The 25,411-nt window shown below is 41.3% G+C and overlaps 1 protein-coding gene and 1 long non-coding RNA gene across 6 annotated transcripts in view; one reads left to right on the top strand and one right to left on the bottom strand.

The window, feature by feature from the left end:
* Positions 1–25,411, top strand: part of F8 (coagulation factor VIII) — a 124,131-nt gene that overhangs the window by 77,522 nt on the left and 21,198 nt on the right. For 2 of the 4 annotated variants that reach the window (XM_019627624.1, XM_019627625.1), the window contains 8 exons: positions 7,576–7,729; positions 9,146–9,358; positions 9,622–9,850; positions 10,060–10,242; positions 11,593–11,709; positions 12,315–12,386; positions 13,502–13,587; positions 17,656–17,811. In XM_019627624.1, coding sequence (XP_019483169.1) covers positions 7,576–7,729; positions 9,146–9,358; positions 9,622–9,850; positions 10,060–10,242; positions 11,593–11,709; positions 12,315–12,386; positions 13,502–13,587; positions 17,656–17,811 — 1,210 coding nt within the window. Of the gene's footprint in view, positions 1–7,575; positions 7,730–9,145; positions 9,359–9,621; positions 9,851–10,059; positions 10,243–11,592; positions 11,710–12,314; positions 12,387–13,447; positions 13,588–17,655; positions 17,812–21,236; positions 22,432–25,411 lie in introns of those variants that run through there. The other 2 variants (XM_019627626.1, XM_019627627.1) reach the window with 2 other exon arrangements.
* Positions 10,107–25,405, bottom strand: LOC109373615 (uncharacterized). 2 transcript variants are annotated; one of them, XR_002122257.1, is made up of 6 exons: positions 23,607–25,405; positions 21,195–21,317; positions 19,255–19,322; positions 16,248–16,418; positions 12,089–12,138; positions 10,107–10,191 (listed from the first exon to the last, which is right to left on the bottom strand). It is a non-coding gene; the product is annotated as an uncharacterized LOC109373615 (long non-coding RNA). The 2 variants fall into 2 exon arrangements; XR_002122258.1 differs by lacking the exons at positions 10,107–10,191; positions 12,089–12,138 and adding an exon at positions 14,189–14,656.

Genomic DNA, 25,411 nt, shown 5'->3' with positions numbered 1-25,411 from the left:
AAAAATGAATAGGAGACTCTTGGTGGTGCTGTCCAGAAGATAGAATCGAATAATATGGTAGAGAGTGACTGGGGGCATTACGTTAGCTGTGGTGGTCAGAGAAGTCCTCTTTGTGGAGTTGATAAGAAGCCAGCTGACAGAGCTCTGAGAGATATTTCCAGGCCGAGGGAACAGGAAATGCAAAGGCCCTGAGAATACAACATGCTTAGCATGTCTGAGGAACGCAAAAGGACCAGCCTGACTACAGTAAGGTGAAGAACTTGGCTGGGGGTGGGGCAGGTGGTGGGAAATGAGGTGACAGACATGAGCGGTGTTCAGGTCATACAGGTGCCCTCTCCATTACTCATGGTCACTTCCCAACCTTGCTTTCCACCTCAAGTGCGCCCCGATGGCTGCACAGCAACCAGACTGTTTCCCCAGCCCACTGACTTTCCCACTCTCCTGGACCTCTCTCTTGCATTTTCCGCCTTTTTCCTAAATCTCCAACACCCCTTCTCACTCTCAGCTGGTGCAATGACCCTCCACAGACATCCAAAACCACACATACTGACATCTGTACCCATATACTGTCTTCATGCTCATGACAATAAATGGACGGCCTGTACTCCTAAAGCCAACCTCTCTAGTTTTGCACTTGAGCCCATCCTTTCTCACCTCATAAAAAATGTTGCTTCAGAAATTCCCCTTTTCTCTCTTACATCACCAGTTTCTCCCTCTCCACTGTGTTAGCCTCATCAGTATCAATCATGCTATAGAATTTCTCTCCTTATCTTTTCAGAAAACATTTTAAGATTTCCCCTACTTGCTACCTATGCTTCTTTTTCTCTTCCTCTTTCTTTAAGCCACTCCAAGCGGCTTTTACCTCCATTATTCCATAAATACTACATTTTCAAGGTCACAGTTGTTCTTTACATTCCTAAATCTCAGTCCTCATCTTAGTTGAACTCTCAGTAGTATTTGGTAGTTGATTACTCCATCCTTTACACATGTCCTCACTGGGTCTCTCTGACACCACTATTCTTTCATTTTTCTAAACTCACTGCCAATCTTTCCCTGCCAACTTTGCTGGTTCTTCACCTCCCTAACCTTTAAATGTTAGACTGCTCTGGGCATTAGTTCTCCAAACTCTCCTCTTTTTTGTTTACACTCAACGTTGTGATGCTCTATCTACTCTTATGGTTTTAAGTATTATCTATATGCAATTTCCAGTTGTATAGCTCCATCTCAGATCTCTTCCTTGACCTTGAGATTTGCACATTAACTCCCTACCTTAACATGTAGAAAATTAGACTCTTAATTTCTGCACCTTCCCCAAACCTGCTGTTTGCCCAGCCTTCTTCATGGTAGTCAATGACCATTCCTTCCTTTCAGCTACTCAGACTCCAAAACTTGAAGTGACTCCTAACTCCTCTTTTACTCTCACAACCACATCTAATCCACCGAAAAAACCCTGTTGACCATGACTTCAAAAAATAACCAGAATTTGATTATGAACTGAGTACTGCACAAGATGAGAATGCACTGAAATGGAAAGTTGAAGATTGTTGACTAGGAAAATAAAACAGTTTACAAAACAAGAGAAGACATATAATAAAGGATTACTCTAGATGGTGTAAAAGTAATGTTTTTAATTTTAGAGATTTGTCTATATTTTCAAATTTTCTACAGTGCATATGTACTGCATCCATGATAACAAAAATCTATTTAAAATAATAAAATAATTTCTATACACACACACACACGTGCACACACACAATCCAGCTACTTCTCTGCATCTCAGTGGCTACGATCTAGTAAAAACCATAATCAGTTTTCACCCAAATCACTGTGATAGCCTCTTAACTGGCCTTTCAGCTTCCAGCCTTGCCCCTCATACAGTCTTTTCCCAACATAGCGGCTCATTTTTCAAATTGTAATTGTAATTACTGTTGTCTGCTCCAAATCCCCCGGTGCATTTCCATCTCCTTCTACATAAACTCCAAAGCCCTCACCTGGCCTTCAAGTCTCTGAGATGTGACCTTCTAAAGCTTCTCCGCTCTCATCTCTTTCTGCTCTTCCCACTCACTCTGCTCCAACTACCCTGGCCTCACTGCTCTTCCTCAAATGGAACGAGTAGGTGCCTGTCTCTAGGCCTTTGCACTTTCTGTTCTCTGCTTGGAATTCTCTTCCCCTGAGAGCCAAATGTTAATTCTCTCACTGCTTTCAGGGTGCTGCTCAAATTCCTCATTATCAGTGAGGCTTTCCCTGAACACTGTATGTATGTATAGCTCCCATCACTCTTTCTCAATGCACTTACTGGCACCTGAAATATTATACGTTTATTTCTTTATTGCCTATCTTCCCCAACTAGAAGGTAAGCTCATTGGGAGCACAAACTTTGAAGGTGTTGTTCATTGGCACATCCCCAGAACCTTGAACAGTGCCTGGCATGTGATAGATACTTACATAAATATCTGTTGAATGAACTAGTAAATAAATGATGGATGCAGACCAGCAAAAACAAAAGGACTTCACCACCATTAAAACCAGTTTTACAAGAAATGTTCAATGCAGGGGAACAAAAGGCCCAAGCCAGAAATAAGAAAATCCAGGGAAAAAGAGTCCCAGTGGTAAAGACAAATATATATACTAAACACAATAAATCAACCACTTAAAAAGCTAATATGAAGGTTAAAAAACAAAAGTAGCAAAATTAACTATAACTACAATAAATAGTCAAGGAAAGCACAAAATTAAAACATATGAAATATGTCAAAAAATAAAGCATGAAGGGGGGAAGTAAAAATGTAGTGCTTTTAGAATGTGCTAGAACTTAAATGCCTATCAGCTAAAAATAGAGTGCTATAGATAAAGATGGATAGATATGAACCTCATGGTGACCACAGACCAAAACTATGTACCATTTATAATAGACACACTTAAAATATAAAGACTCAATTACGTTGCAAGTAAATTTAAAGAGGTTTCTAGAGATAAAGTGGAAATGTTATAATAATAAAACAGTCAATTCAATAGGCAGACATAACTTTCTAAAATTTGTATTAACCTGATTGTAATAATATAGCTTCAAAATACATAAAGCAAAACTTGACAGAATTAAATAGAGAAACAGATAAAAAGATAAACAGAGAAAAATATAATTCGTAATCATATTTTGAAGTAACCGAAAGAACAGACCCAAACATCAATAAGGATATAGAAGATTTGAACATGATTAATGAAGCAAATCACCAGTTACAGGTTTAACATGTTTTCAAGTTCACATGGAACATTTAATAAAGTATACACTATGCTATGCCACAAAACGAGAGATTTTAATGGATTGAAAACATATAAAATATGTTCTCTAATAAATTAAACATCAGTGAGAAGGTTAACTGGAAATTAAGCAACACACTTCTAAATAATCTGTTTGTCAGAGAAGAAATTATGATGGAAATTAGAAATATTTTAATTAAATGTAAATATGACGTATTGAAACTTGTGATATGTAGCTAAGGCGGTGCAAAGAGAGAAATCTTGCAGAGGAAAGAATCACACTGCCAGATATCAGGAGTTATTGTAAAGCTACAGTAATTAATCAAGCGTGGCACTGATACAAGGATAGACAAATATGTCGATGTAATCTCTGGATTACAAGTTTGGGTTAACATTTTTAAAAACCATTGTAGGGCCAGCCGAGTGGCACGCTGGTTAAGAGTTGGCTTGGGACGCCAACTCTGAGCAGCAGGACCCCAGTTCGGATCCCACATGAAGGCCAGTGACACTGCGCCCTCTACAGCTAAGATGGTGAACAACAGCTTGAACTGGAGCTGGGCTGCCCTGAGTTGCCAGCAATGGCGTAGGCTGCAGTGGGGCTGGCCGGCAGCTGGCGTGAGCTTTTGGGAGCCTCCGTGAGCAGCTGTCCAGTGGCCAGCGTGTGACTGCCGCACCTGGGAAGAGCACAATAATAATACTAATATGGGCCATTGAAGCAACGTCCTCCACAACTAGACTGAAGAACAAAAGGACAGCAACTTGTTTGTTCACCTTCCCCAATTCCCCAATGCTGTTCCCCTTCCCCAATTCCCCAGTAAAATCTTTTAAAAACAAAACAAAAAAAACATTGTAATCTGTCACATTCACAAGATAAAGTAGAACAAACATATAACCCTCTCATTATATGAAAAGTGTTTGCTTAAAATTTAGCATCCATGCACGATTTTAAAACTTTTAGCAAATTACAATAGACAGGAATTCCCTTATCCTGCGAAAGAGTATCTACAAAAATGTCTACCAACATTCTATTTATGCTGACCCATTGACCACTTTCTTTTGGAGATCAGGAACAAGCTGTCATCCCTCATTATGACCACTTCTACTCAATTCTGTACTGAGAGTGCTAACCAGCACATTAAAGCAATAAAAAGATATCAAAGGTATAAAGGTTGCAAAGGGAGAATCAAAACAGTCCTTGATTACAGATGATACGAATTGTGTACATAGAAAAATATCTACAAATAAATAATTAGAATTAACTAAGATTAGCAGGTTTGTGGAATTCAAAATCAATATACAAAAGATAACTGTATTTACGAGTATAATAGCAGCAAACAGGTAGAAAATAAAATTAAATGCATATGCCATTTACAATGGAATAAAATAGTCAAATAACCTACCAATAGGTATAACAAAAAATTTTCAAGATCTCTACGGAAAAAAACTGGAAATTTAATGGGAAACTTTAAAGAAGGTCTAAATAAATGCCAAGATGTACCATGTACATGGGCTGGAAAACTTAATACAGTGAAAATGTAACTTATCCCCAAACTGATCTACAGATTCAACACAACCCAAAGGAAAACCTCAAGTCTTTTTCCTTGAACAACTCAACAAGCTAATTTTAAAATACAAAGGGCCCGAATAGCCAAGTCCCTCTTAAAGAAGAAGAGTGACGTGGGGGGAATTGTTGTATAACATATTGCAACTTATTTTAAAGCTGCAGTACCCAAAGTGTGATAGTTGGCATTGGAGTAAACAAAGAGGTCAATGAAAAATAATAGAAAATCCAAAAATAGACACACATATAAGACACTTGATTTATGACAAACATGTTGTAGAAAAGCAATTTTCAATAAAAGGTGCCAGGAATTTTTGATGCCCGTATGGAAAAACATTAAATTGGATCCCTAACTCACACTGTATACAAAAATCCACTCACATTGGGTTACAGGGCCAAACATAAACATAAAAACCATAAATCTTTTAGAAGAAAAAAATAAGCCAATATCTTAATAACTTCAGAGTTGCGGGGGAAAAAGATTTGACATCAAAATACAAAAAGCAGGGCCGGCCGACTGGCTCAGTTGGTTAGGAGCTCGCTCAAGAGTTTGAGCTCTGAGGGGCCGGCCGAGTGGCGCGATGGTTAAGAACTCGCTTGGGATGCCAGAGGGCCCCAGTTCGGATCCCACATATGAGGGCCAGTGACACTGCCCTCCACAGCTAAGATGCTGAACGACAGCTCAACCTGGAGCTGGGCTGCCATGAGTCGCCGGCGACAGCGTAGGCTGCACTCCCTGTGGCAGTGGGTTGCCATGGGCTACCGTGTGTAGTCAGCAGCCAGCGTGAGCGGCCAACAGCCGCAGTGAGCGGCCGTCCAGAAGCCGGCGACTGATCTGCCTCGCCAGAGAAGAGCGCAATGATGGTGCCAACTTGGGCCAGTGAAGCAACATCCTCCACAACTAGATTGAAGAACAAAACGACAGCAACTTGTCTGTTCCCCTTCCCCCAATTCCCCAGCACTGTTCCCATCCCCCCAATTCCCCAATAAAAATCTAAAAAAAAAAAAAACACAGAGTTTGAGCTCTGAGCAACAGCGGTTCGATGCCCAGCCCAAGCTGAGCTGCCACTAAGCTGCCAATAGGTAGCAGGATGGCTTAGCTAAAAAAACAAACAAACAAACAAACAATAGAAAAAGCAGTAAACATGGAGGATTTTTGATAAATTTTACAACATTAAAACTATGAACTTATAATCATCAAAAGATAAGAAAAAAAGAATTAAGACTAGTCACAGCATAGGAGAAGATGTTTGCAGCACAAAAGGCCAACAAAGTATTCATATCAAGACTGTATATAGTACTCTTTTGAATCAACAAGAAAAAAGCAGATTACCCAATAGGGAAATTGGCAAACAAACAAACAAACCAAGCTTGGATAGGCATTCCACAAAAGATAAAATCCAAATGGCTACTACTTAAAAGGAAAGACGCTCAACTTCATTATTAATCAGGGAAATGCAAAATAAAACCACAGGCATGCTGCTATGCAACGACTAGAATGGCCCAAAATGTAAAAACACAGTCAACATCAAGTGTTTGTGAAGATTTGGATTAAATGAAAATGGAAAACGGTGCAGAAAGCTGAATATATGCATACCCAGAAATTCCAGTCCTAGCTGTGTGCCCAACAGAAATGCAACTATGTGTTCACCAAAAGACGTGCAGACAAAGGTTCATAGCAGGCCTTCGTGGAAGTACCAAAAATCAGAAACAACTTGAATGTTCATGACTGAGGGGCATGCACACAGTGGAATACTCTATAGCAATGGGAATGAACAAACTATAGCTCACACAACGTAGTTGAATCACAACCATAATGCTGAGTGAAAGAAGCCAGAAACAAAAGAACGTATACAATATGGTTCCATGTACATACTTCAAAAACAGGAAAAACTGAACTATGCTCTCTAGGGATGTGTACATAGTAGTATAGTTGTGCAGAAAAGCAAATAAATAATTATCATAAACATCAGAATCGTAGTTACTTTTGGTGGGGAAGGAGGGGATGTGATTGGAAAGGGACGTACAGTGAGCCTTCTGGGTTGCCAGCAAAGTTGTGGATCCGGATGGTGGTTGCATCTTCCTACCAAAAGCATTTCTGTTTTATACACTTTACGGTACAGTTGTAATTCACATTTTTCACAGATTTTTTTTTAAAGAAAAGAGGTCCAAGGACTGCATCCTGGTGCTCTCTTATATTTAGAATATGTTGATAAACCCCACATCCATTCAACATTCAACAAATGGTTCTTCCCTGCTTTCATGGAGCTTACACTCCAGTGAAGCCCAGAGAGAGTATGTCAAGGAGGATGGAGGGGTTAACCATGCAAACGTTGCTTAGATGTCGAGTAAGGTGAGGACATAAGAAAATTGACTATTGGCTTTGATAAGCCACTCACACGATTTGGATACCATCTAAATATGGATGATGTTTATCTAGACCTCTTTGGTCAACTCCCAACCTCCGAGTATGTCAGTTTAATTCACATAGATGTCCCGTGTATCCAAAACTGTATACCCCAACCAACTCCTCCTCTAGGGTTCCCTATCTCAGTGAGTTTCATCACCATCCATCCATTTGCCCAAATCAGGAACCTGAAAGTTGTCTTTAATCCCTCTTTCCTCTGCCCCTTACACTTCCAATTCATAATCAATTCTACTAAATATATCTTAAATATGGAGAAGGTAAGACTGTGAGGAGTTTCTATGTACTGGGTCCATGAGGATGTTGCTTTTCCTCTGCTTTTTTTCTTCAGGGCTCAGAGTAGAAGTGTCCCTCAGTTCAAGAAGGTGGTTTTCCAGGAATTCACTGATGGTTCCTTCACTCAGCCCTTATACCGTGGAGAACTAAATGAGCACCTGGGACTCTTGGGGCCATGTATAAGAGCAGAAGTTGAAGACACTATCATGGTGAGCTGAGGACAATGGAATTACAAGAAAATTAGCCCTGTATATTCTTTTTGTTTCTGATCATAAAAATAATGTATTCTCACTTTTGAAAATGTTTAAAGTATAGGAAATGAAGAAGTTGAGAAAAATCTCAATTATCATTTCAGTGTATGTTCTTATCTTTTTCCTATGTATTCTTCACTGTATGTATTCAAAATTATACAATGTATAATTTTACTTCTTTTTTGACTAAATATCATGTCATAAACATTTCTTATGTTATTAAGAACACTTCCTAAATATCTTTTTTAAAATGATGGCTTAATAGTTTATTACATGAATTTATGGTTTACTTAACCATTTACATTGAACAACCTTTTAGATAGTTCATTTTTTCACCATTTAAATAATGCTACAATCACAAGTCTTTTCCTAGGATAAAATTCTAAAAGTGCAATGTACATGAACATTTAAGATGTTCTCTAATGAATTATCTGTTAATGTCCTTTGCACATTTGACATTTTTGGAGGGAGTGTTTTTCTTATTATTTATATTACCTCATATAGTATAGACCATTGATTTATTAATGACCATTGATCATTTAGTGACTAGTATTTTTCCAAGTTTGTTCTCTCTTAATTTTACATATAGTGGTTTTTAAATAAAAACAGATTTGATATTTTAGAAAGTAATCTATAAATCTTTCCTTTATGATACTTTCATAGCATTTATGTTTATAAAAATCCTTCCCTATAGAGATTTTTTTTCTTAAAATCAGCTATACTTTCTTCAACTTTCTTTTACAGTTCAATATTTTAACATTTAATTTTTTAATCCATCAGCAATTTCTCTAGGCTAGAATTTTTTTGCTGCATTTTGTGAGCCAAAGATCAAAGTAGTTTTATTTTTTACCAAAAGTAGTCATTCATTGTCCCAATTGATTGTTTACATTAGGGATATAGAAGGATCTAAAATTATGGGATTGTAAGTGAATTTTTTTCTTCCTTGATTTTTATTTTATTTTCCATATGTCCTATGAAACATGTATGATTTTTTCAAATATGAAAACTATTCTTTTTTAAAGATCATATGCATTCATCCTGAAATTTGTCATAAAGAAACTTACCTTAAGTATCAACTACCAGGATTATGGTCTCTTAAAACCCCTGTGGGATATTTTCCCTTTACTTTGGAATTGCTTTTAAATGTTTAGGAATTTTCTCCTTTGCACCTTTTGAGTGCATGCCATAAGCTTTTTTTAATTCAAAAACTCCTCAGAGTCTCCTGTATAGATCTTTAGGTTTGGGTTCCAACAACATGCATCCTCTGTACCACTTCCTCTGGGTATTAGAACTTGGATAAACCCCCCGAATCGGCATTACTGTTCAGGATGTCAACTCTAAGATACTTGTCTTCTTTTTCTTTTCCCCCTGCAGGTAACTTTCAAAAACCAGGCATCTCGTCCCTACTCCTTCTATTCTAGCCTTATTTCTTATGAGGAAGATCAGAGGCAAGGAGCAGAACCTAGAAAAAAGTTTGTCAAACCTAATGAAACAAAAGTTTACTTCTGGAAAGTACAACATCATATGGCACCCAGTAAAGATGAGTTCGACTGCAAAGCCTGGGCTTATTTTTCTGATGTCGATCTGGTAAGCACTGTGCGAAAAGAAATGGTCTTTGCAGTATCTGCTGAGAATGTTGGTATTTACCCTACGCACAATGGGAAGTTTAAACAGGGGACATGGCACCATGTTTGTGTTTTAGAAATATCACTGTGGAATCCACTGAAGAGGATGAATTGTACTCTGGGAAGACGGGAGTGGGGTGGAGTGGCATAAAGGCTGATGGGAAATCCACTGTGGTTCATAGGTGAGGGCGCTTCTACTCACAGGACCCATGTCTTCCCTCTCAGGAAAGAGACATGCACTCAGGCCTGATTGGACCCCTTCTGATCTGCCGCACGAACACACTGAACCCTGCTCATGGGAGACAAATGACAGTGCAGGAATTTGCTCTGTTTTTCACTATTTTTGATGAGACCAAGAGCTGGTACTTCACTGAAAACGTGGAAAGGAACTGCAGAGCTCCCTGCAATATCCAGATGGAGGACCCTGCTTTTAAAGAAAGTTATCGCTTTCATGGTAATATATCCCCCACCCACAAATCACTCACTGTGAAATGCAGCACACACTGCGGCAAATGAGCCCTGAACCCGAGGTTTGGACATAGCATAAATTAAGAGTATATGTACGGGTGTGGGGTCCTCATAGGAATCAGTATTTTTTACTGGAGTGGAGGAAAAGAAACTTCTACAGATTTTAACAGCCTTCTCCATGTTGTCCCTCCCCAGCAATCAATGGCTATGTCATGGATACTCTACCTGGCTTAGTAATGGCTCAGGATCAAAGGATTCGATGGTATCTGCTCAGCATGGGCAGCAATGAAAACATCCATTCCATTCATTTCAGTGGACATGTATTCACTGTACGGAAGAAAGAGGAGTATAAAATGGCGGTCTACAACCTCTATCCAGGTAGCAGCTGGTTTGTGCTCTCTCTTCTACCTAACTGTACTTGCTGAGTACTTGAAATGGTCTAGGCACTGGGGATACAAACAAAGCAGACAAATTCCCTGTTCCAGGGTAACTTACTTTTTCAAGTGACCTTACCCTACAGAGAGATAATAAATAAATTAGCAAATGAACGTGATAATTTCAGAAACACATAATGTGCTATAAAGGGATCATTAATGTTGGAGCACTTTCCTAGGAAAAAAGGGATTTTCTCCCATCTCAAATCCCGCATGGCACCAGTAGTGTACCCAAGAGTGATTTCTGTCTGTAACTATTGGGTTGTCGGAAAAGTCATGACGTATTTTTTCTGTTTTTCATTGCAAAAACGTGTCATGACTTTTCTGACAACCCAATAGAATGCTGCAGAAGCACTACTCACGTTGTTGCCAAAAACACAACAGTCCTGTGGTCACTTCGCATCACAATATAGTTTGTCAGAAATTGCAATGTCCACTCTAAGATATTAATACAAATTCTGAACTTGATTTGACTCTGACCTCTCCTCCCCCAACCTGAGCCTGTGCCAGGCTGGGAGCCTGCTCTGGGAAAGGGAGACACGGCTGAGTGCTATGTTTCGCTACCTTCTGCTTCTTGTGCTTCTCCCAACTTCCTGCTGGCTGTTGCTTTGACTCCAGCTTGGAGAGGGCACAGGTAAGGGACAGGACGGTTGCCTCCTTACAACTGGCACCACTGCTGTCAGCTAGCTTCACACTGTGCACCTGGCAGATACTGAAAGCTGGCTCTTCTTGGGGGTACTTTGAGGGGATCTTCAGAGACTCCTTTTGGGACCCTCTCTCATGAAAAATCCCCTGACCTGGCCGGTTCTAGCTTTACTCCAGGTGATTGGTCATTCCTCAGCCCCCAGAATTCACCTCCAGTTTTTTGCTGCTGGAGTTACTTTAGCCCTCAAGGCAGCCCCAGTGGACTGGATCCATGAGGACCTCACCCAGAATTTCCTCTCCCAAAGAGCCCATATCCAGTCACTGAGAAATACACCTTTGACCATGACAAACCCTAAGAGTGTAGGCCAGTCCTAACGCAAGAGCTTTCTCCTGTCTCTACACCAAAGCATTCCATCACCCTGTCTCCCCATTTCCCAGGGGGTGCGGAGGTGGCGAGGGGCTGTCAGAAGTCAGTCTCTAGTGGCTCCAACTGTGGGGGTCACATAACAAGCACTTTAGGTTTCAAGGGTCCAAGAGTAGTGGAACTGATTTAGGTAGCTTTCCTTTAATAGTCTGTATAAGCCAATGTATCTCATGTTCATCTTTTTAGTGAAAAGAAATCACTTTTGTTCCTTTTGTTTTTGATAAGGTGTTTTTGAGACAGTGGAAATGCTGCCATCCAAAGCTGGAATCTGGCGGATAGAATGCCTTATTGGTGAACACCTACAGGCTGGGATGAGCACTCTTTTCCTGGTGTACAGCAAGGGTGAGTAGCAATGTGGGCACGGGCCCTCTGCCTACCTAGCCTGCATCTGTACAGCTTTTCCCCTTCCTAGAATGGTTGCCTTTATCAAGAAATAAATACAAGTTCACAGTCATTATCAAATCTGAAATGAACATTGCTGGTAGAAACCATCAGAGTCCTCAGAGGAGGGCAGATATGTTTGAAGCTCTGAACACTTTGAACCTGAAGCTCTAAATATTTAACAAACTGATGCAAAAAAAATCTCTTCATTTTCACAACTTTGTGAAGTTCCAAGATCTCCAAGAACAAATTTTGAAACTTAATTTTGGTTCAATTAAGAACTCTTGGAAGAGTTTGAGATTTATCCCTAAACAAGTAAAAGAACCACTGGTGTACTTACGTATGGACCCATTTCCTCAGCTGAAAAATGTGAATAGTTCCAGCACCTACCTGTTGGGGTGAATGAAATGAGATAGTACAATAAAATATTTAGTACAGTTCTTGACATAGAGTAAACACTTTTAAAAAAGGAGCATTTGTTGGTATTCTCCCATTTTCATTGACTTACATTTGCGAAGCTAAATTTCTGCACTTCTAGCTATTGTGTTCCCCTCATTTGATTTCAGAGTGTCAGACCCCTCTGGGAATGGCTTCTGGACGCATTAGAGATTTTCAGATTACAGCTTCAGGACAATATGGTAAGTACTATTATTTTCTCTCCAAGAACAGGGCTGATTATATATTTTTTACTTTTGTTGGAGAGATTCAGATAACAATTCATCTCCATGCTTCTATGAATTCTAGTCCATAGGTGATCTCAAATCTATTTTCTCTTCATTTCCCACTGTGACCACCTTAATTCAGGCCATCCTCACTTCAAACCCGGGCAATGCCACTGCCTCCTTATATGTGCTGCCTTCCTTCCATACTGCCCCCCACACTGGAGTCTATTCTCTTCACTGTAACAGGAAGCTACACTTTTCTGTGAGCAGTGACAGTTAAGCTTGACTAAAATCCACAGAGAGTTCTCAAACACTGTTTTAGAGCAGGAGTCGGCAAACTACAGGCTGCATGCCAAATCCAGCCCATAACCTGTTTTTGTATGGCCGTCAAGCTAAGAACCATTTTTCTATTTTTAAATGATGGGAGGTTGGGGAGCAAATAATATCTCATGACATGAAAATTATACGAACTTCCAATTTCAGTGTCCATACATAAAATCTTATATTGGCACATAGCCACACCCACTCATGTATAATCATATGGCTGCTTTCACGCTACAACAGCAATTAAGTGGTTACAACAGAGACCAGATGATCCGCAAAGCTTCAATTAATGACTATCTGGCCCTTTACAGAAGAAAGTTTGCCAAACCCTGCTTTAGAGGGAAAAAAAATAACTGTGAAACAGAGGCTTGAGAGTTATATACCAAAGTAGCATTATTTTTCTCTGGGCAGAAAGGTAATTTTTTTCTTTTTTTCTTTTTACTTACGTTATATTTTTATTTTCGATTTTCTAATTTGTCTACAATGAACATACATTGTGTAACAAGGAAATAATAATATTATTTGGCAGTGCTGGTAACACATATCAGTATCAGCTAATTAGAGGTGCTAACAGTAAAAAATTATTAAATTTTAGAAAATAAAATGGACAAGGGCAAGCAAACACTTAGGTAGTCATTGATAGTATTGTGCTTTCTGCCTTTATCTTCTTCACAGCTAGGATTAGCCTTTCTCAGGAGTAATTTCATTCCCAGGTGCCTAGAACCAACCCAGCTGAAGCTAACCTCTCTCCCCTTTCTTGGGCAAAGGACAGTGGGCCCCAAAGCTGGCCAGACTTCATCACTCTGGATCAATCAATGCCTGGAGCACCAAGGATCCCTTCTCCTGGATCAAGGTTAGAAAATGCCTCCCACTCAATGGCATCGCATGCCCCTCTCGCAAGTTCACAGCACTATACATCTCTTTCATACTGAAGTCATTTCCATCAAACTCCAGGTAACAGAGGAGGAAAAAAGCCGGGAATAGAACTGAGTGTGCTGATGTGCCCTATTTATATGTTTTTAATCTTTATACTGGGATTAGAACATGTGAAAACTTTCGACAACACTGAACTCACCACCTCCCAAGATCATGTATTCTATAATTAGAATTAGATGCCTCCAACTACCTAGGTGTCCTTGAGTCCTCCGATTCCTTTATTTTAACACAAAATTTCCCATCACGCAAGCCCTGAAAATGTGGCTTCTTTATTTTATAAAACTGAATCCACTTCTTCACAAATTCAATACCACTGGGTAGTAGGAAACATCTACTGAAGTTAGTCCAGTCTTATAAACTAAATTGGAGCCAAGAAATGAAACAGTGTCTTTAGGTTAGCTACATTTCTTTTTCAATGACTCAGTCCTTCAGATTTTCTCACTTCCCCACTTCCTCTAGAGCAGCACTGTCCAAGAGAAATATAATGCGAACCACAAATGCAAACCACATGGGTAATTGTACATTTCCTAGTAGCCGCATTATAAAAGAAACATGTGAGATTCATTTAAATCATATATTTGATTTAATCCAACATGTCCAAAAGTATTGTCATGACAGGGCTGTGACCCCTTCAAGGGCATACATACGGGAACTTCTGAGTTCCTCCCATGCCACGTGAGAGCTGCGGGCAGCTTGGAAGTGCCAACTCAGCCTCTCTGCCTACTCACAAGGGTAGGTTCCTTCTAGAGCCCCAACAGGAAAAGGGAGAAAACTTCTGCTTCCAGCTTTGCTCTCAGCGCACCTCACATGCCTCCCACATCTGGAACTTACAGCCCGGACAGGGACACCCATGTCAGCACGTAGCTCCCCAGCTCTATCCACTTCTCACAGTGCACCAGCACCCTGCTTCCTCTACTTAGTAGGCCGAGGCCATTCCCCGACACAGTTTCCTCCTTTGTGGGGTTGCATCTGTTCTTCTAATTTTCCTGAGGTTTAAAATAATAAACAGGAATCAGATAAAATAAGCTGGCTTACCAGTAAGCAGACACAAAGAGCAATCTGTTAATGCCACATCAGCTTCCAAACAGCCCTATCAGCTCATCTTTTCTTGTTCATTTTCTAGGCACTGCCAATTATGACTCAATTTGAGAGGACTGTTCACTAATCCCTAAGTATTTAGTTAGTTTGTTTGTGAGGCTGCCAAACCACATGTTCTCACCTTACACTTCTGTGGTTATCACTTTTATTCAACCTCACAGGTATTCCTGGGTAGTGGATATTTTAATCTATTTGGCTGCCCTGCATCTGTTCTGTTTGTTTTTTTGTTTTGTTTCTGAATAGCATACTCATTTCCATTTGGGGAGTTATATATGTTCCTCGCTGGATCCAATGTGATGAGACTAGTAAATACAGTGTCTTTTCCATGCCAAAGAACCCTAGGTCCCGCTTATTAGTTTTGACCCATTGTTCCAGCTTGCCAAGATTCTGTCTCCCAAAGTATTTCCCACTCTCCCCAGTTTCACAGACTTTACTGACTTGATCAGTAAACTTTTTTATATTTTAGCAAAGTCACGATCAAAATACTAAAGTAGCCAGGTCAGGGCTTCATTACTATGCGCTTAAAACAACACAAGCTGTTAAGTCCTCACCACAACCTTATGAGGTAGATGTTTTTGGCATCCTCATTTCAGGTAAGGAAGTCGAAGCCCAGAAAAGTTAAATAATGTGCCCCAAGTCACACAGCCAGTAGTAAGTGGCTGAGCCAAATTCAAACCTGGAACTCATAATCATTAAACCATATAATTTCTAGAATGCACCCTTTAAGTTGATAGCTGTCTATTAACTACCACTGTTTGCTTATGGTGATTGAACCAGCTACAAATTGACTTTATTATATTTAATGTATTATAGCGCCTTATCCTCAAGGTGTTTTCTGCCATCTGTCCTACTGAAGTCCAGATACACATTTTCTTGATCTGGTAACTTTACAGAATAAAGAAATGGTTCCAGAGAGCCTGCAGACAGGGAGTTGGAGTTGAGAGGGGTGTTGACAGGAAGGGGAGTTGGGGAGGCATCTATTCTAGTGAGAAGGCCTGACCAGTGCACAACAGCCAGGCCACCAGGCATCAGAGCATTGGGCCAGCTTGAGGGGCATCAGGTGACCAGGGCCAGACAATCAGCAGCTGGCAGTCGGCAGGCTCCATGGAGATGTCCTGCTGTGATGTCTGTATGTGTGTACTATGTGACCCATTACCACCTCACTTACTTCCTCGTACAGATGTGTCTTGCTGTCACACTCAAATACCTGGCTGGATACATAGGTGAGAATATTGAATCCATAACTGCCAAATTGCTCCAATATTCTAATTATAATGCAGAGGAGGCACAAGATGAAATACATAAGATGGGCAGTTTGCCAAGAATTCATCCATTACAGAATGTAGGTGGAAAAGGCAACTGGCCAGGCTTTATTAAAATTACTAGAAGGTACAATAGTCAGTGGTCCAAAAACAACTTTTCATGTGCTACAGGAAGAAACAATACAAGCCAATTCAACAAAAGGCATGATTTTTGTACCTGGTACTTTCAGTTGTTTATGCCACAATACCAAGAGGAAAAATGAAGTATCTTCAGTTGGAAATTCCATCTAATTTGGGAAAAGACAGCACTTTAGCTTCTGGAGACCTTTCCAATCTGTCTTGTTACGCTGCTTCATTTTTTTTCTCCTGTACTTATCACTGCTTGGTGCTGTAAACAAATAAAAACATATATATGATATAGTCTTTTTCTGCAACTCAAAGGTACATTCCATGAGGGCGGGGCTCTTTTTTTTATTATTATTCACTACTGTATTCCCAGCACCCAGAACAGTGCTTGGCACATAAGTGCAAAAATATATTGTTTGGATAGTTGGAACTTACATTCAACTGAAGGAGACAGTCGCTAAACAAAAGTCATGACCAGTCCAGTTGGAGTGTGCCAGGCATCTGTGAGAAGTCTGACTTGCTTGTTAGGGCAGTGACTGATACCAAAATTCCAGTAATGGGTACCCACTTGTAACGCTTGCATGGTCCATGCCCTCTTCCTTTAGAACAAACCATTCCCTACCACTCTGCCATAATTCACTCATTCATTCCGAAACATTTGCTAAGCATCAATGTTATACTGGATGCCATGTTAGATGCTGGGGCTAGAGAGACCATAAAACCTAACACTTATTAACTGTCTAGTACACATATGTGCCAGGCACTGAGCTCAGCACATTACATGTAGTAACTCTTTAATCCTTCTGGTAACCCTTTGAGATAAATGCCATTATTATCTCCACTTTATAGATAAAGAAGTTGAGACCCAGAGAGGTTAGATGACTCAAACAGGTTCACTGCCTTAAGGATATCAGTCTAATAAGGAAAGCAGATAAGCTAAGAAACCTTTATAATATGGTCCAATAATTTGTTAGAATGAAGTTATTCTACAAAATAAAGTGGAAGCATAGATGAAGCAGAACTACACTTGTCTGGGTAAGTCAGGAAAGGCTAACCAGGATAAATTGTTTCTGACCTAACACTTGAAGGAGGGGTAGCAGTTTATCACTCCCTGATAGCGATAATAGGATGGGGTTGGTATGGGGAGAGAGGAGGAAATTGGCTTTGGCTAGATGGAGGTTGGGCAAAGCACTAGGTTATGTGGGTCCATATGTGCAGCACAGAGGATGTGTGTAGAGGAAGTGGGGGCTCAATGATTTCCAAATGTTCTGGTTTCCCAGGAGGTGGGCTGGGAACTCAGCAAGCACCTTTCCTACTCAGTCCCATCAAATACCCCATAGCTTGACACGCATCCACATTTCAACACTGGTGTCTGCCTCCCCTGCACATTCAAGGTAATACTGGGCATTATCCGTCTCAATGCAGATTCTTCTTAAGCCAATAATAAATTTCAGAAGCTAGTGCATTCATTGAAAATAATGCGTTGTTTTAATTGGCAGGTGGATCTGTTGGTACCAACAATTATACACAGCATCATGACCCAGGGTGCCCGTCAGAAGTTTTCCAGCCTGTACATCTCTCAGTTTATCATCATGTACAGTCTTGATGGAAAGAAGTGGCAGAGTTATCAAGGGAATTCCACTGGGACCTTAATGGTATGTAATTAGTCCTTTCAAGGGAATGCATGAATCTTTTAAAGGGCTTTTGACAGATTTCAGATATGGGACAAACACTCCTAGCACCTACAACCTTAACTCCAAAAAGAATTTTCCACTTATGAGTAATAGCAGTGATTGTGATGATGGATGTATGGACAAAATGTGGTACTATCAAGGATCTCATAGATAATAGAAATGAAGAGCTGCTTTATTGCCAGAAATGTGTGACTCAGGACTGGGTGTATTGATAACATTGTGAGTTTGAGGTAACAGTCAGGCAATCAGGTTGAATGTCCAGCAGGCAGTTGATGAAAGGATTTAGTTTAGAGGGCAAAATTATGAATGGAGGTGAAGATTTGCATCCTCCACACAGGGGGATGGGTGAAACCTTAGGAAATGATGAATTCTCTAGGGGTGAGCTCACAACCCTTAATTGAACAGATTTAAAACCTTAGGATCATGATCTACTCTGCCCTCACTTTTTTTAAAATATTTTTTTGGGGGGGAACAGTGTGTTTTTCCAGGGCCCATCACCTCCAAGTCAAGTAGTTGTTTCGATCTAGTTGTGGAGGGCGTGGGGATCAAAACAGCAACCTTGGTGTCATGAGTACTGTGCTCTAACCAACTGAGCAAACCGGCCACCCCCACCCCCCACCCCAGCCCTCATTTTTATGCTCCCTGATGAACTGATCCACAAATCCAGCCAACTCTTTCTTTGTCATGCCTCTCACATCTCGTTTCCTTTATATTCCTGCTACTATAGCCTTAGGCCCCACCACCCCACACTTGACCTATGATGTTACACTCCTAACTAGCCTTCTACTTTAGTCTTCTCACTAATACAAGCTGTACAACATTTTTGGGATAATCATCTTATCATTCCCCTGCCTAAAACCTTTCAATGTCTCCCTCTTGTCTTCAGAATAGAGTTCAAAGTCCTCAAGTGATCCTGTGCAAGAAAACTTTTTTTTAAAGATTTAATTGGGGAATCAGGGAAGGGGAACAGATAAGTTGCTGTCCTTTTGTTCTTCAGTCTAGTTGTGGAGGACGTCGCTTCACTGGCCCATGTTGGTATTATTATTTTGCTCTTCCCAGGTGAGGCAGTCGCTCGCCAGCCATTGGACGGCCGCTCACAGCGGCTCACGGCAGCTCATGGCAGCTCACGCCCGCTGCCGACCAGCTCCACTGGAGCCTATGCCATTGCTGGCGACTCATGGCAGCCCAGCTCCAGGTCGAGCTGTTGTTCACCATCTTAGCTGTAGAGGGCGCAGTGTCACTGGCCCTCATGTGAGATCCGAACAGGGGCCCTGCTGCTCAGAGCTTGTGGCCCAAACCAACTCCTAACCAATGCGCCACTCAGCCAGCCCAAGATAACTTTTGTTTGCCAGCTTAGACCCATTTTCCTGCTTCCCTACCCTCTCCTCGTTCTTTGAGACTCACCTGTGTGGAATACCTTAACAGGCTACCTCAACCTCTGGCTTTTCATTGGGTTTCACCAACATGGATCACTGGCAAGAAATCAGAAGAAGGGAGGAAAGTAAGATCAGGTTATTTATTCTCCTGGCTCCCTCCTTATAGAGGATGTGGCTGGGCGTCTCCATGGAAGGGCACTGCTCCCCTCAAAGTGGCTTTCTCTACCTGTTCCAGGTACTACTATTGCTGAGTGCCAAACCACCTCAAAGCTCAGTGGCGTAAATCAACCATTTTGTTTTGTTTGTGGATTCTGTGGGTCGGGACTTTGAACAGGGCACAGCAGGGATGGCCTGTCTCTGTTCCACAATATCTGGGGCCTCAGCTGGGAAGACTGGACAGCTGAAGGGATAGAATGATCTGGAAGCATCTTCACTTGCATGTCTGATGGTTGGTAGCTGACTAACCTAACTAGGACAGCATCTGAGGCTATTGACTGAAGTAACTTTACATGGCCTTCCCATGAGGCCTGGGCTTCTCACAGTATGACATTCTCAAGGTGGCTGGATTTTTTACATGGCATCTTAGGGATGCTAAGTGTGGTGATTCGGCTAACAAGGTGGAGACCACATCACCTTTTTTGATCTAGTCTTCTTAGTCACGTAGCATCACTTCTAATACATTCTATTGGTTATAAGCAAGTCACACATCCACCCAGATTCAAGGGGAAGGGACATAGACCCCACTTCTCAATGGGAGGAATGAAAAGAATATGTGGTCACTTTCTAAACCACTACAAGAATCTACCTAATTCTCTCCTTTAGGATTCTGCTCCCTCTTCTCATCCCTCCAGGCCTAGGAATGGTAATACCCTGCTCCCACCTTCCAACCTATACCTTTATTAAACTTTCCTCAAATTATCCTACTTTGAGGGTTCCCTGTTTCTTGTTGCAACCCTGTCTCATGCAGTAATTGGGGCCAGACATATCCCCAGGAAAGACCCTCAAAATGGAATTCTAGGATTATGTTGCTAATATATTCAAGGAACACAGGTATCATTTCCTTCCTTGGGGAGAAGATTGGATGTTGCATAATTCATGGCATGTGGTGGCATCACAATTTCTCACATTACCGCCAGTAATACAATGCGATAAGTTACAAATGGTGAGGAAGACATTGGGAGATTAAATTGACAGTGGCATTTAGTTGCTGCAGCAACAACAGTAGTGTCACGTGACTCTACGTAGAGTGTCTTGTCTTCTTTTTATGGGCCTTCTTTTATGGCATACATAGGGGGAAAGGAAATGAAATGTTATAAATATACACAAAGAACAGCACCCATGAACGAACATGGAGAATCAGGACACATCCATGGAGCTCTGGAGAGGTCTTTCATATCCTGTGGTTGTAGGAAGATATTTGGACTTCAGACCAAGTCTAAGGGCTGAGCATATGAATTGCAAAGTTGCAGAGACAATTAAATGCTCAACCCCACCGGGTCTGTTATGCTAGGGTGAGGGCACTGCTGGAAAGGAGTAGAACTCTGACACGTGGGATGGGTACAAGCATGGATGAGGCTGAGAGCTGCAAACCTCCAATTTCCCCTAAACCTCCTTTGCCTAAGGCAGCCTTTCCCCAATCTCTGAAGCAGTCATTGCTTCTCTGCCTAGAAGTCTTTCAGTGATTACACCTGGAATAGTTTACTAAGGCCCCTGTTTGGCCACTACAAAAAACAAATGAATCCTGGTAAAATGACAGATCATCACAAATTTAATCAGGGGGTATGACAAAAAATTGCAATTCCAGATGTGGTATCTACTCTGGAACAAATTAACACAGACCCAGGAACTTGATACAGAACTATTGACCTGGAAAATGTTTTTTTTTTCTTCATTCCCATTGACAAGCAAAATCGGAATACATTTGCATTTATGAAGTAGGGATGAGGGTATTAATTTTACTGTTCATACCTCAGGATGATGCCAGCTTCCTTATTCTTTGTCCTAATATAGACCCAAGGAACTCCAAACATCTTGACATCCAACAAAACACCATACTGGTCCATTATATTGATGACATTATGGCGACAGGGCCTGGTAAACAGGAAATTGCAATCCTTCTAAATGTTTTTATGATTAATAAATTAACATACATATACAGACACACAGTCACATACGCAAATATATATATATGTATATATAACACATAACATATACATAAGACATATATATGTACATATATGTATACATATATTAATGAAACAAATAAGCCTATCTTGTTCCTGACCTTAATGGGGCTGGATCCGTATTTCACGGTTTAATATAATGTTCACTGTTAGTTTCAAACAAATACATTTTATCACGTTTCAAGTTTCCTTCTAGTCTTAATGTATTTGGAATGGCTGCAGAATTTCATCAAATGCTTTTTTAAGCATCCCATTTCTTCTTTCCTATTGTCAGATTACACTTACATTCAACAGTGTGCTGGCGAACATTTAACAACTAGCTCTGGGGCAAAATGGGGGGCAGTGAGGGGGAAAGGCCTTGATTTGTAACGTTTGCTCATTTCTGTGATGTAATTACTCCCATCATACCCGATTTCAACCTGCTGGTGTAATGTCACTGAATGCAGTTTGGAACAACTGGCTCACAAGCCAGTACTAGCCTGATCCCACACAACACTGTGCTCTATTCCTGGGAAAACTGCCCTCAGGGCATGGATCATTTAAAACTTACCTGGATCCCATTTGCTAGCATTGTATTTAGAACTTTTCTATCTAATCAATAAAACTGGTTTACCATTTTCAGGGGGGCTATCAGGTTTTAGCATGAGAATTATACTAAACTTTAAAATAAAATGGAAAAGCTTCTTTTTCCATTAAACGATTGCTCTAAAATAGTTTAATTAATGTAGTAGTCACGTATTTAATGAAAGTTATAGGTGGAAAAGCCACTTAAGCCTTGTGCCTTATTTAGTGGTAGATACTATTAGTATTCTCATTTTCTGTTACCTGCAGTTAATCGCTGTAAACGTGTACAATAGAGGTCTAGCTCCTTTCCCACGTTATATCTTTGTACTTACATACACACATATATCTCTTTTTCCCCTTTATCATATCAAAGTTAGCTAGTATTTGTCTATTCCAGGGATCAGCAAACTTTTGAGACAGAAGAGCCAATCCTGTCCCTCACAACAATTTAAAAATTAATCGAGAGCCATAAATATATTTTTATATAATCACCATCACGTGAATAATATCCTTTAAATTTTTATAATAGTTTTATTTTCATTTTCAATTTTACTTCAGAGCCACATGTATGTACCCAAAAAGCCACATGTGGCTCGCTAGCCGGTTTGCTGACCCCTGGGGGCTCTTCCGTCTCAAGTTTGCCGACCCCTGCTCTAGGTTCAGGCAAAGGGATGGGAAACTAGAGTCCATGGATTTGGACTACAACCTACTTTTGTGTGGACTGAGTTAAGAACGTTTTTTACATGTTTTAAGTTGCCAGAACAAAGGCAACTATGTGACAGAGAGCATTTGTGGCACCAAGAAACTATTTTTATCTGGTCCTTCACAGAAAAAGTTTGTGAGCTGGTGATCTAGTCAAATGGAAGTAGAGATAAAAAAAAGGCAGTTAACATTAAACAGAACACTTCCCACAGCCTGCCTAATTTATACATTTCAGTCTTAGTAACCTTTCTCCAGTGTAGTTCTCAAATCTTTTTATATCCTAGTTCCATTCACATACAAACTATTTTTCATAAGCAATATTGCTCATCATAAAAGTCCCTCATAAAGGGGGGAAGGGGAACCCAACCACTCTTGAAGGATCAGTGCTTCACTGCTACCATTTCAAGTTTATATTTTGAATAATTTTGACTTGTCAATGAACATTTGTATCATGCAGATCTTTCCCTCTTGTTTTCAATTTAAAAAGAACACTGATCATAATATTTATCTTTGGTCATATTAGAAATCAGTGTGAATTTTGATTGTAAGTTGATATGTAGCAAGAGAACTGTCAACATCGCTGAAATCTGGCCTTGATCCAGCTATCTGTGCTATGAAATTTCTGAGAGGCATACATAAACAAGCCAATATCAAAAGGAAAACACGCTTTAGTGTTTCCTAAAACTGTTCTTGTATACCCAATAACTGGCTCTCCGGGAATCCCTCCCCCCACCTCCTCAATGCAAGGAGCGTAGACCAGAGGCCTAAGGAGGATTCTTCTTAAGCCGAAATCCAAATGCTATCAGCATTCACACTACAGAACTCCTAAGCATCCCTGTCAGAAGACAGGAAGGCAGCCAGCCAGGCCTGCACCCTGTTGAGAAGACTGTACCTGAACAAGCAGAAGCCCGCGTGGAGCGCGCACCCTTACCACTTTTGCAATTAACTGCACTGGGCGTTTAGGACTCCAAGGGAACCTTCCTGGCAGCCAAGTGAGAGCGCAGGAATGGTGGCTCAATCTGTCTCCAATGGGCGTATCCTGTAGTTCCTTACCTATTGCTTCCACGCTGTTGAAATAGAAGTAGAAAAGCATACCCCAAAGGTCCCATCCATTTTGAGGCACTTGACTCATAGTGACAACCATCCCCATACCCCCAAAAATGCAAAATAAAAATCTACCCCCAAACTGTGTCCTTAAATCTCACCCCAAAATATCAGTACTGCATACAATTCAGCCTAAATCATGCATTGTCCCAAAGCTGAATGAGAACAAGATTATACTGTGCAGAGATCTTGTTATCACTCTTGAAACTGTAAGGAAAATAAGACTGAATTTAAAAAAAAAGAAGCTAAGTCGCTTTGCATGTAACATTTGGACCAAAAGACCTATTCAAGTAAGAGTTGCAGGGAGACCCCTCCTACAGCAAGAGGTCCCGTGGATAACAGGTCCATCCCAGGATAAAATCGGAAATGTGAATTCCAATGCACACATGACACATCAGCGTTGGACCCCGCTTCCTCTCCACCCCTCCCAACCCGCCCTTGCACGGGACACATTTGCATGGCAGCAACCTGAGTAAGGACCACGTCGCAGATTATCTCATACACTCACTGTCTGGCGTGGTCCGCAGCCCACATACTAGGCACGCTGTCAATTTCAATTGAATGCATACATCTTGGAACTGATAGAGAAGTATCTGTTTGTGCTTTCTGCCTCCTGACATGTAAATTATTCCCATTTTATAGATGAAGTAAATCTAAACCACAAGTGTGTAGTATTGGAATGGCTTTATCGTGGACTTAAAGGCTATAGCGACAACAGCAATGTACACAATCGTTCCCACAGATACGTTGGGGGGGGGGTGGTGTGTAAAACAAAGGAGAAACTGGGCGATCACATAGATATAGACTATGCCAAGAAATGAGTCACGATAAAAACACCACATAGCTTAAGTATTTCAACAGAGCTGTGCAAAATAAGATCCAGACTGAAACAAAGATGGGGCGGGACGGGGCGAGTTGGCTGGAAGAGGAAAGGGCTAAAAGGATTGTCATTTTTATGGTGCAGTTTTGGGGAAGAGGGCTAAGTCCCCCACTCTGATCCTAGCATATTGGTTTTGTTGGGGTTTTTTCTTCCCTACTCCTATTGTGGAAAGAAGTCTTCGGGAGGCAGGTAACTTGCAGTCAATTCCTGTGGTGGCAAGAGGAATACGCAAACAAAGGCCGACCGCTGCGATCCACGTCTTTTACTTCCCTCCAAACGCAAAGGCGGATGCGTGAGGTTGGGTAACAGGCAAAGAGGAGTCACTCGGTTAACAGGCTTCTTCAGATTCCCTCTCCTGAGGGGGAGACGGTTTCTTGCAGAAGGAGGTGAAGGAGGTGGTTCTGCTCGGCACTCAACAGGGGCCACATCTCCACCTGCAGCGACTTGACAGCTTCCGTGTCCTTCTCGTGGGTAGCCATGACCAAGGACTGGAGCAGCAGGAAGAGCTCCTCGGGAAGCTGGCCGCTGCTCTCCTGCCCGTGGCTGTCGAAAGCCTCCCAGGAGTACTTCTCCAGGGTGTGGGCATGCTCGGGGAGGAGCTTGGCGGGCGGGGGCTGCAGGAGCAGCAGCAGCAGCACGCGGGACACCTCGCAGCGGACCAGCACGTCCGAGAAGGCGCCCAGGGCGGCGGGAGAGGGCGCGGTCGCAGAGCCGGCGTTCGCAGGGAGCGGAGCGGCGGGCAGGCCGGGGCC

This window comes from Hipposideros armiger, unplaced genomic scaffold (genome assembly GCF_001890085.2).
Source record: "Hipposideros armiger isolate ML-2016 unplaced genomic scaffold, ASM189008v1 scaffold_738, whole genome shotgun sequence".
Lineage (NCBI taxonomy): Eukaryota > Metazoa > Chordata > Mammalia > Chiroptera > Hipposideridae > Hipposideros > Hipposideros armiger.
Note: the sequence above shows the minus strand (reverse complement) of the source record. Positions and strands in the feature narration are given on the sequence as shown.